The sequence below is a fragment of the Numida meleagris genome, chromosome 2 (assembly GCF_002078875.1).
Source record: "Numida meleagris isolate 19003 breed g44 Domestic line chromosome 2, NumMel1.0, whole genome shotgun sequence".
NCBI lineage: Eukaryota > Metazoa > Chordata > Aves > Galliformes > Numididae > Numida > Numida meleagris.
Window position 1 is genome coordinate 85,052,761 of NC_034410.1, and position 12,400 is coordinate 85,065,160.

Genomic DNA, 12,400 nt, shown 5'->3' on the forward strand with positions numbered 1-12,400 from the left:
ATCGCGGAAACAGATTTATAAGACTATAAATTACCGTTTCTTTCTTTCGGGCTGGGGGAAGGAAATGAAGGGGGGGGGGATGAAAAGAGAAAGGTGTTTTTTGGAAATAAGAGGTCCACGTTAGTTAGCGGGTGCTCACCCCTATTAAGGACTCTTTCCCATAAGCTTGCGTAACATTGATTACTCACAAAGAGTTCACAATAACTATCACGTAGCTAAACTAATTGAGACAATCATGCTAAGTTATAGCCAGTCTAAAAGGTACCATTGATGTGGTAATGCCTATAGAAAGTCAGACATGCGACTCACTACCATTTAATTGCTCCTTTAAACCTGTTATTACAATGTTAACTGGCTTAAGTATATATTGCTGCCTTTTATTGCCTTGATGTGACAAATTAAAACATACACTCTGGAAGCGGCATTCATTTGCGGACGGAGTTGCAGGAAAAAGGGAGCCGGGCGATGTCAAACCTGTCAGGATGAATTAATTGTAGAACTTGCATCTCGCACTACAATTCCCACTGCACTTTTGTTGCACGGGGGAAAGATTTTATATATACAGTTTACACCTATTGTACATATTAGATACACACATTTCACCTCACGCAGATCTGCCGCGAAGTGAGCCTCACCGCGCTAAAAACGAAAAGTGCTCTTTGGCTCTAAGATCTCGTCTGCCTTAGGTGGAAGACCGGAAAGCAGTGCAGGGGAGCGGTGCAGCTCCTTCCTCGGCTCATCATCCCACTCTTGTCGGGCGAGGTGGTCGGGGGGGCACTCGCCCTTGGCTGCTGGTTCCCAGGCCCGAGGGAGGGGTTACCCACGCCCTATACCTGGGAGCCAGGCACGGCCGCGGTCCCTGCGGGCTGCCCTTCGTAATGCAGCTCCCACAAGGAGGGGAAAGAAAGGAGGAAAAAAAAAAAAGAAAAGAACAATAATTTCTCGCTTCCTCATCCCCAGGGCTGAGCGTTTAAGCGGGCAACGATACGTTTCTTCCGCTCCAAGAAGTGCAGCCAGCCCCACGCATCGTACGTAGGGACTGTGCGGGCTCCAGGTGTATCCCCCACCCCATTCCCTTGCTTAGATGAGCATTGAGAACTCCCCCCAAACACATCCCCTTGCTTTCCCTAGCCTCTTTCCCTCCCCCCCCCTTAAATATTTTTTTTCTTCCCTCCTCCACTCGCGAGAAGATGTCAGGGGGTTAAATTGCCCCGCTCGCCCTCTCCCTTGATCTCAGGGAGAGAGGTAAGGGCTGCTGGCACCTTTATGGGACTTAGACCTGCTGCGGCTGCGAGGAGCGCCGGCCCCCGCTAACTTTGATCGGCCTTATTCATCCCAGCTGCGCTCTACTTGTTTGTCATTTAGCCCTTTTCCTCCCAGAATCGTTATTTATGGTCTGAAAAGTGAACCGCACCGCGATTTGCCTCTGCGTGGACTCTTCTGCAAACGGGGGGAGACACGCAGCTCCCCCCGCCATGGGGACTGACAAAAGAGAGGAGAAAAAATTGTCTCAATCATTATCAAATCAGCTTTGAATTCATTACTCCAGAGCATTAACTAATTACCAGATCAGAGACACGAAAAAATAAATATTCCTTTAAATAACCGAAGGTAATTATAACCCTGTTGTTGACACTAACGATTAATAATTGATCAGAAGTTATACACAATAAATTGTCAATTTATCTCCCTATAAAAATGCACATACTGATTATTATTATTTTCCTGGACGGTTTTTAGAAGCCCAAGCAACTATGGTATCCGTACGGGGCGCACGAAGATTTTTTTTTTCCCTTTTTCCTCCCTAGTATTCGCTATTTTGAGATCCCCCGCCAATAAACGCAAAGCAGGAGCGTCGCCGCCGGCTCTGCGCTGACTTTCGAGCGCAGCCGGACCCGGCTGGCCCCGCATCTGTCCTTCAGGTCCCCAAATCCTGACCGGAGTCAGGTGAAGGGCGCGGCTCAGGAGCCTCACGATGCCTGCCCCCTGTTCCTCCATCCCTCGCTTTCCCACGGGGAAACACAGCATGCTCAGCCGGGATTGGATGTGAAATAGTGACATTCCCCTCGGCTGGAGGCGGGGGTCCCTCTGTCCCCTCGGGCGGGGCGCCCGCAGGTAGCGCTGCCCTGGGCGGCAGCCCCGATGTGCCCCGCCGGCAGCACTTCCCCTCCGCTGTGTTCAAAAGGGCTCTGCTTCGGAGTCACCGGGTAATAATCGGGGATTAGATGCATGGGTGCTTTGAATATGCACCGAGGATCTCTTTGTTTCCGAACTTTTTTTTTCCTTTGTTGCTTCCCTTTTAATTCTTTAGAAGCCAGGAACGTACCTGAGTTATTAGTTAATGGATTAAAAACAAAGGGGTGAATTTCATTTTATTTCATGTGCAGTGCTACTGTTATTAACAATCTCTTTTACTGCTGTTATTCAATTCCTACACTGCAAAGGCTCTTTTTAACTAAGCGGATCGTGAGAAGCTTGCCAAGCACCGGGAAATACTGAAAGCAGAAAGCAACGTATCGACCTAGTGTAAATTCCGTCTCTCTCTCTCTCATCCCTTTCCTTTTCTTTTCCAAAACTCAATAAGCAATAAAATCCTTCCGGTATTGATTACATCCCCGCCACGCGTTCTCAGCGGCGCGGTGACTCTGAACTGCCTTTAAGTGAGATGTAACATGTGGCAGAGGCAGAAACTTCCAATGGCGAGAGGCTTGGGATCGTCTCTTTTTTTTTTTCTTTCTCTCTTTGCTTTGCTTTTTTTCTTTTTTTTTTTCTCTCCCTTATCCGCGAGGTTGGGGACGGAGGGGTAGCCGGCCCCCGCCCGCCTGGAGCTCAGTGCGGGGCCCTTAGCGGAGGGTTCCGCCAGGTTGGGCGCTGCGCATTGAGGCTCTCTTCTTCACCTGGAAGCCATCCTTCCCCTAAAAAGCTCGACTCCTCCTCCGAGAACGGACTTTGGGAAAGGTCCCCTTTTTATTTGTTGTAATTGTTTTTATTATCGTTATTGTTATCGCTGAGCTTTCTATTAACTTTGCCCTCAGTTAACTCCCCTTAGCCCGCTCCCTTCTGGCCGGAGCTCGTGTCCAGGAGCAGTTCCCACGTCCGTCTGTCTGTCCGCAGCTGCCTGCTCTCCGTCCCCGTCCCTTCCCCCCGCCGCCCGTCAGACAAAGGTGGGTGACGCTTTTTTCCGCTCTGGCAGGCAGTTGGTGAGCAGCTTTCCTGAAACAATAACTCTCTTATTGAGAACAAATGTTGACATTCGCAGGGAGCGAAGCAGAGCGCAGCCCAGGAAGTGCGAGGTGGAAAGCTGCCCTCTTCCTATTTGGCGACAGCGCCGATTCCTCGGGGATCCCACCTGAGATTAAAGGCTGAATTTCAATAAATCAGCTCTAATGAAACCTCTGGCCCCGCGGAGGGGAGCGTTCGTCTCTCCCGCTCTGAAACGAGGAGAGGGAAGGGGGAGGGGGGGAGCGGGCGCAGATATAGACAGGGGCGTGAGGTTTTAATCCCGGCGGGGTGATTAGCATCGTTATGAAATAAACTGTACGCAAAGTGGTGTATTTAATCGCTCACGCCTCTTCCTCGCTATCCTGAAAGAATCGCGCTGCTCGTGCCAGCGATCCAACAGGGCTCCGCTTCCCTCCTGCTTTCAATTTCGATTATTAAATCTCGAATGACGCCGAATGAGCGCTCCTCGCCCATTAATTTCTGTTTTTAAAAAGGAGTTTATTTGCCAAATCGTTTGGGTGTCGCCCATCTGCATTTCTGAGCCTCTCGTGAATTTCTCGGGGGATGAGAGAAGTCCACTGGGTTTAACATACAGAGCGAATATTTAAAAGCGAGTTTTCCAAGTCTTTCTACTTTTCTTTCCAGAAAGAAATCCAGGTCTAAATACTAGCAAGGGTGGGTAAATTATGGAAATCTTTTATAAGTCTTCGGGCGTATAAACATCAAAGGAATGTCGTTAGCCTTTTTTAATCTCTGCCACAGCTTTTTACCAATTGAAATGTTCACGTTGTGTCCGACAGAGACCTGGAACAGAAAACGTGGGCGGTGGGGGCGGATGGAGCAGGAGGGAGAGCGGGGAAGAGAAAGTTCAGGCGTGCCCCCTAACTTAAACAGTTGCCCTGTAAATTCTCCCCAAATCGCACAGAAAAGGCGTTCTTGAGAATGATTTTACCCGATATTTGCATTTACATCGCGCACTAAATTGGAGGGGAAAATCCGAATTGTTTTTCAGCCGCTATCTAATTGTGCTGCGCTCTGTACACAGGCAGAACGACACGTTACCTCAATGAGAACCAGGATGTTTAGGAGAAGAGAAGCATCGTTCAGCAACACAAGAAGATGAGCAGGCCTCCAGCTGCACAGATATTCGGTGTTTTATATTTAGCTAGATGGATCCCAGAGTTTTCCAGAATTACAATATTAATTTCTGTCCTATCAGCTGAAAAACACATGCATTTTCTCAGTCATTTAGACAGCTTTATAGGGGTAAAATATGACGGAGGGGGCCGGGGGAAGATAGATCAGGGGGATTACGTATATGCATTTAATGTCTTTTTCCCCCTGTTTAATATAATCGCGACATATTTCCTGACTCCAGCCTAGCACGGCTCTTTATCCAGTTAACATTCCCAAGGCTGATGCCTGAAGTATCTAAGATCACTTTCAAATGCCCTTTCTAACAAGACCTGAGCAAGAGGCCACTAATTTTCAGTGAACAAAAAGCCACTGGAGAGAGATCCGTTTGTCAATATCAACTGGTCCAGCAATTTTCCATCTTCAGACACATCGGCCTATCTGAGCTGGCAGATGTTTAGACAAGATTTTATAAATTGTTCAATATCAGACCGTAATGAACCCCAACTGACCATTCCAAAGCAGCTAAAAGCATTCAGGATCTCCCCTGCTGGGATCTAATAATGCTCTCACGCTGGAAGATTATTAATCATGGAATAAAATAGATGAGCCTCTTGAAAAATAAGTGTATGATTGATTAAAGGGCAATCTAAGAAGCTATTATTCTTGTTTTATAACCGTAAGCTATATTCACTCAATTTATCTTTTGGGGAGAATAAATGATTGTTCGTTTCGTTTCTGGAATTATATTATATGAGGATTCCCATTATTTTACTGAAAATTAAAATGAATAATTAGCTGATTGTATGAGCTCAATTGAGGTGGATTTCTTCTATGACTATCAAATTCAAGATGTAAGGAAAAAAGGGAAAAAATCTTTAAAAACAGGAATCAGACTTTTTCTCTTCATGCTTCTGTGCTTGCCCGTTTTAGCTAGAAGCAGAAACAAAGAAATGAGAAATAAACTGCAGTTGATTATAATTCCTTTTTGTTTTCCCCAGAAATATTGGATGTAAGGAACATTAACTCTAAGGAGCTACCTCACGCCTAACATAAATAGTTTATAAGAAACATGCGTGTATTCACATTGCTCTCTCTACGCATTTGCATGCATGTATACAAATACGTATTTGCACACATGTGTGCATTTAAAGCTTCAGTACAACAGAACGACCCAGAATGAATTAATTTATGCAGAGCATATCTTTGCAACATATTTAAATTGCTTACTCATTTTATGGTCTAAGCTACACTAGCGAAATTACAACTTTCATCATTTTCTGGATAATAGATTACTGCTTTGGGGGGAAATGAACAAAAAACACCATATTGTTGCAGACTAGTCTGTTTTTATTTACAATTAGATATATAAATTAGTAAAGAATTCTCGTTAAACAACCAAAGATTGTATAACCATCAACGTTTCAAATAAAAACCAGGCAAAATTTATTTACAAAAAGTTCAGATTCCATTGCAATACAACTTGCATAAATTACTAGAAGCTTTATATCGTTACAAAAATAAATATCAAATTTGTTTCCACTTTGTAAGGACTCAAGTTCTCCAATCACGTCTTTATTATCTCTACTGTATACATCTTTTACAAATAAATTTTACAATAAATCCTATCACACCTATCGAATATATACCGTGGCAATGAAGTGATCAATTCGAGATATCCTGAGAAAAACAGATCTGTTTTCAAAAGTCACACGTACATTGGGGAAACTATACTATACCAGCAAACTCACATTATGTCCAACAAAATTCTGGTTTAATAATTAGAGTCTGAAGATTTAATAGTGCTCTGTGGTCTTCTTTTATACAGTGGCACAAGATGTGATCCGGATTTAGAGATTTGTTATATATATTAGCTCAGGGAGAGATGATGGCTTGCTGACTTTTTTCAAAGCAATTGTGACACCTACCTGTGGACCAAGGAAAAAACCAGATCATCCAAAAATCCTTCAATTACACACTAACGCCATTAAACTCGAAAAATAATGGAAGGAAGGCAAAACTCTTACTCATCTACCTTTATTTTTTCTAACAAAAAATTGGAAAAAGTATCGACAAGGTGATTTTTGTTTGTTTGTTTAGCCCTAGGTAATGGAGGTATTAAGAGTGGCATTGATAGCCAGGCAAGGGGCAAGTCACAGACAACACACCCTGCTGAAATGCATGTGGATCTCTGATAATCATCCCTTCTGATTTCAAATACGCAATCGCCGTGAAACCTCACTTAAAATGTGCCATTGCAGCACTGCCACGTGAGCGCAAGAACTTTGTTCCTGAACAACAAAACCTTCAAAAATATTCTTTCCAGCTCACTTTCCATAGCATTTAAATAGTCCTTACAGGTTTGCCTCACACAAGCAAAGAGTACGCGAGGTGAAGGAGGTCTAACTTGACTTTAAAACAGAGACGAACACGAGAAAGAAAGGCTGTAATAAGAGGCTTAAAAATAGCAGAAAAGAGTGTCTTACTCTGTAATCAGAGCCTCATGTAATGAAGCAAGAAATTAACACTAAGCAAGTCTCGATCTGCGCGCTGTCTTAGACCTGGTGCCAAATGATCAGCGTAATAGAAAACGCTCTCACTTACTTGCATTGCTGCGTGATTGTACTTCTATAGGTATGGTTGTACTCCTACTGTGCAGACTTCAGTGGGATCTGTCAAAATATAACCGTCAGTTAGTCACAGGACACAGCCAGCTAACCAGATTATACACCGCGCACACGGCCCAGCGCTCGCTCACGCAGAAGTCAGAGCTGAGTCCTTTCAAAGACTGGGCCATGTTCCATCTCTGCCCTTGCCTCGAGTATTACGCATGTACACAAATAAATGCATCAGGATAAGCTGACGGTTATATTAGCATAAAACTTTTTATAAAAAGAAGAAGAAAAAGAAAAAAGAGCTAAAAATGTCACACTCCACAAAATTTTATGTCCAAGGTGAGCAATTACCCAAACCCAAAGCTGCAGAAACCGTGAGAATACTGGCAACAAAGAGAGCAAAACCAGTCTGTCGAAAATAATAATAATAATAATAATAGTAATAATAATAATAATAATAAAGTTAACAACACCCTCGCTCTCTGGGTATCTTTAGTATTTAGTTTTCCTTTTTAAAATAGCATGAAAAGCTGTGTCTGCAGCATGCAGGAGTGATCTAAAAGTCGTCATTTACGTAGCAGGTACCGCTTTGCCAGGGACATGCAATTTTAATCCCCGGATTACGCTGCTGCCCATCTTCAGCTCTCGGCCGGTGGCAACGGTGATCGAGCGCAGTGTTTTGTCCAAAGTATTCACAGCGAATGGGGAATTTACAGTGGGCGGGGAGGGGGGACGAGGGGCAGGCGAAGGAAAGCGGTAAAAAGAATGCACCTACCTTTCTTAGAGTCATAACTAGAGGGCCTGTAATGTTGTTCAAGCTGGTTAGTGATCGTTTTCAAAGAGTCACTGCTCTGCTTGTGGACAGAGCTGGCATTTAGGACAGTCTGACTGAGTCCCTCGTTTGAAGCCACTGCCGCCGAGTTGTATCTTAGGATCCCCTGGCTCTGGAGAGCGTTAAAGTTCCCATAGTTTGTGTAATTGCTATAAAAAGGTGAGGTGTAATAAATATGCCTCCCCAGGAGGGAGGAGGGCGAGTAGGCAGCGCTGTGCGGGGCGGAGGCGGGGGTGGCCGAGGCCAATGCCGCCGGCGGGCAGCCTTGGCCCAGGTTCTGGCTCTTGAGGTCCGAGGTGGCGATTTCGGCCAGCGACCAGAGCTTGGGCTTGCTGGCCGGCGTCGGGGGCCCGGGGGAGGCGCGGCCGCCCAGCGCCGCCTTGCTGGCGCTGCGGGCGGCGTCGGCGTGCGGGTGGCCGAGCAGAGGGGCCTCCACGGCGGCCAGCGGCGAGGAGGTGGCTGGCTTGGCCGGCGGGTCGCGCTCCCCGCCGCCGCCGTCGTCCTCCTCGATGTCCTCCTCGTCATCGTCCTCGTCTTCCTCTTCTTCCTCGATGTCCTCGTACTTGTCCTTGCACTCCGAGCCCGACTCGCAGAGGGGGTCGCCGGCCCTGCACGGCAGCTTCTCGCCGTCCGACTCGGCGGAGCACGAGTGGTCCGTTAGCGAGTCCACTTGCAAGCTGATCCCTGCGGGGTCGGGGGCACAGAATGAGACACAGTGGGCTGGGGCGGCCGCCGCGGCCTCGCCGTATCACCACCTTCCTACGCAGGGTCACCCGTCCCCCCGGGCCGGCGCCCCCCGCCCGCCCCCGGCCCTCCCCGGCACCGTCACACCGGGGCTACGGGACGGGACGGAGCTCACTTTGGGGTCCCCGCCGCCCGCTCCCGGAGCCAATCCGCCTTCCCCGGGGCGCCCTCACTCCCCCCCGGGCCCACCTTCGTCCTCGGCGGAGGTCTCATTGCTTTCGGGTATCTTGTCGGGGCTCTCCTCCTTACTCCTCGCCCCATCGCCTTCGTCGTCGTCTTCATCCTCACTCTTGTTCCGCGGGGCCCACGTCATCTTATTCTCCTTCTTGAGGCGGCGGCGGGCGTTGGCGAACCAGGTGGAGACCTGGGTGAGGGTCATCTTGGTGATGATGGCCAGCATGATCTTCTCGCCCTTGGTGGGGTAGGGGTTCTTGCGGTGCTCCTGCAGCCAGGCCTTCAGCGTGGCCGTGGCGTCGCGGGTGGCGTTCTTCCTGTACGCGGGGTCGTTGAGCTGGTAGGGGTAGGCAGGGCTGCCGTACGGGTGGTAGCTGATGGCCCCGGTCATCCCCGTCGTATGGGCGTCGTAAGGGGAGCCCTGGACAGAACAAAACGGTGGGGATGGCAATTTGTTACTGCTGAGAGCCATTAGGGAGTTGTCAACGCGAGATCGGCGGTTATGTTTGTATTTCCCCGGGACGGTGTCTTGCATCCATATTCTATGAGGGGTAAAGCGGCACCCAAAGGCGTAAAGACGGGACCCCCCCCTCCTCCTCCGCCACACGCGCTTAAAATCGGCGATGTTTTAATCTTTCTGATTAATTTCAGCTCCTCGTAATTGAATATTTCCCAATATCGAGTTTGAACCGCGCAGACATTTTAAAGGCCCTACAGGTAACGTCTTGATATCTACATTTCTCTCAGAGGTTCAAAAGATGTTTCCTTTTTTGCTATAGAAAATACAACAAAGCCGCCACTTAGCAATTCACTGCACTAATGCATTGCAAATCCAATTTGCAAATCAGAAGATATGCACCGTTTCGAATTGTTCAAATGCGATGTAATTAGCATTTTAATTCGCCCTTTAACGTTCAAATTGCGCTTATTTAAGGCTGCATAATGGGAGAAAAGTTAAAGATATCGCGGAGGAACTCGTTAACTTCCCGCACAGCCCCGAACCCCGCGGAACGGCGGCCCACGGGCAGAGCAGCGCCCGATCTCCCGCACAACTCCCAACCCGCTGCAACTTCCAGCCGACTGGAAAACAAGCGCAGCCCCCAGCTCCCTCTCACCGCCCCGAACAGAGCACGACATCGATGCCCCGCGCTTTGCGAGCAGAAAGCGAGGGGCTGCCCCGCTGCCGCCCCCTCCTCACGTCGCTTCGGCGGCTCCGGGCTGAGATTCCGGGTGCGGGGCTTTGTGTGTGCGGGCGAGCTCCGCGCCCGACCCTCTCTGTGCGTATATAAAACTCTACGGCCATCTAGCCGTGCACCTAATGTACGTAGTTTACGGTTTTATTTATATAGTTTATGCGCATAACACACACACGCGATTGCAAACGCTCCTTTTAACTAATAAGAAGAAAGTGAAATCCGAAACTGCGGCCACCACAACCATCTTGGGCTTAAGCGGAGCTCCCAGATCGCAAACAGATGCTCCTTTTCATTCCTAAAATCCAGTTAAACCATTAGCACAAAACACGCTGAAAGTAAATCAAACCACACGGGGATAAAGCCCACAGCGCCTCGAAGCACCAACTTAAAAAGAGAGAGGGGAAGAAAAAAAAAACAGGGAAAAAGAAAAAAGAAAAAAGGAAAGAAATCCTCCTGTATCCTACCACAGCGAAAATAGAGGGAAAAAAAAAAAAGAGAGAGAGAGAGAGAGCGAGAGAGAGAGAGAAAGCGAGGGGGGGGGGGGCGCGGGGGGAATGGAAGCACCGATCCCGACTGACCGAGAGATCCGACTGCGCGGCTCCGCGCCGAGGCCCCCGCCGGCCCCGCGCTCGGCCGCGGCGCTTAGAGAGGCGGCCCCGGCCCCGCTCCGCTCCGCTCCGCTCCGCGCGGCTCCGGCGGCCACGGACGAGAGCGGGCTGCGGGGCGGCGCTGGAGGAGCGGAGGCGGCGGCGGCGCGGGGCCTCCGGGCGGCCGTGTCGGGGAGTGATGGTGAGTGTGTGAGGAGAGAGGCTGAAGATGATGAGGAGGATGAGAATGCGGATGCTAATGAAGAAGGAGAGGGTTTCTCTTCGGTAGTTACCATGTAGGAGGGGAATCCCGTGGCGGGGTCTGTGGAGTACTGGAGCGGGCTGGTGAAGCCTGTGGCCGCCGCCTGGGCGGTGAAAGCTGCCGATCCCGGGTAAGGGCTGAACGCCGAGCCCGACGAAGACCTGGCCAGCTCCTCGCTCCTGGGGGCCGCCAGCGCCGACGCCCCGTACGCCGGGCAGGAGTACAGAGCCAGCGAGCCGGGGGGCTGGTAGAGGTAACCCTGAGGATAGGACATGGCTTGCGCTGGCGAGCACAGGAGCAGGGAGGGGGCGAGGGTGACCGGCCCTGCTGCTGCCGCTGCTCCCGGCGCTGCTTTCGTGCTCTCCCTCTCTCCCGCCCTCCCTCTCTCTCTCTCCCTCCCCTCTCTCTCTCTCTCTCTCTCTCTCTCTCGCCCCTGTTGGCTCTGTGCAGTTATGTAGAGAATCGGAATTGTTATATGCTCCCCCCCATGCGCACCCGCTCAGAATAAAAACAAACAGGAGGAAAAAAAAATAATAAAAGAACAACCACCCGCCCCCCCCCTCCCCAAAATAAAAGGGAAAATAAATCGAGCGGTCAGAAATCCAACCGGGAGGGGAAGGGCATTGGGAGGGACGGAGGAGGAGAGGGTTAATAGAGTGAGAGAAAGGGAGAGGAGCAGAAAGGGAGAGGGAGGGAGGGACGGAGAGAGAGAGAGAGAAAAGCGAGCCCCCGAAATCAGAAAAGTGGCTGCTGCTGCATATGGAGTTCTCCCAGCCAGCCAGCCAGCTCCCCCAGCGCCTGCGAGCTTGAATTTTGGGGGAAGTATAGAGTCTGAAGTGAAGAGTTGAGGGAAGGAGCACTCGAGTTTCTGAGGGACATTGGAAAGCAGAGCTGTCCGTCAGCGCCGCTCATCTGCATAGCGCGGCGGACCCGCCCCCTCCCGCTCCGGCCCCGTCTCCTCCCGCGGCCGGGAGGCAGCAGCAGCAGCAGCAGCAGGCAGGCAGCGAGCGCCGCTTTGTACTGCGAGGCAGCTCGCGGCTGCCAGCACACGGCCGGAGCTCAGCGCCCGCGCCGCTCCTCGCCGGACTCTCCTTCACGCGGGTTCTGTATCCACGCGGGGGACAAAAAAATTATACATGTGACAGATGCGTACATCCCTTCAGACACGCACTCGCTGGAGAGCCGCACACGCGCACGGATCCTCTGTGCGTTTGCACGCGTGTGAGTGCACAGAGCCAGGTTCGACGGAGCACGAGGGGATGGCGCTTGGTAAAAGTGCTGCCCTATATGGCAGGAGAGGAGAGCTCAGACGGCCACATCCAGGATCGCGCGCCGTTCCTGGCAGCAGAGCTCTACAGTTGTATAAGTTGCCACGAACAGGCAGGAGCGAGGCATGGAGCGCGTTTGCACACGAAGGGAAAAAATGCTCAGCTTTCTTTCATTTCTGTCCTTCCTGGTGCGGTGCGCGGGGAGAGGCCCGGGGGGCTCCTTCCGGGGGGCTCGCTGCTCCCTTCCCCCCATTGCAGTCCGGGGAAAGCTCCCGGAATACGATCACGGTGTAATTGATTTCCCAAATAACGTAATCTCTTCCTCTCTTCCTTTGGCCCTGGCCGCCATCAGCTCCGCTCCAGCCC

General features: G+C 50.2%; 1 protein-coding gene across 1 annotated transcript; it reads right to left on the reverse strand.

Annotated features, from left to right (window-relative positions):
• Positions 5,802-11,187, reverse strand: IRX2 (iroquois homeobox 2). The gene is made up of 5 exons (XM_021388219.1): positions 10,798-11,187; positions 8,737-9,142; positions 7,747-8,487; positions 6,961-7,028; positions 5,802-6,284 (listed from the first exon to the last, which is right to left on the reverse strand). The coding sequence occupies exons 1-4, from the start codon at positions 11,038-11,040 to the stop codon at positions 6,985-6,987; spliced, it is 1,434 nt and encodes a 477-aa protein (XP_021243894.1). The 5' UTR covers positions 11,041-11,187; the 3' UTR covers positions 5,802-6,284; positions 6,961-6,984.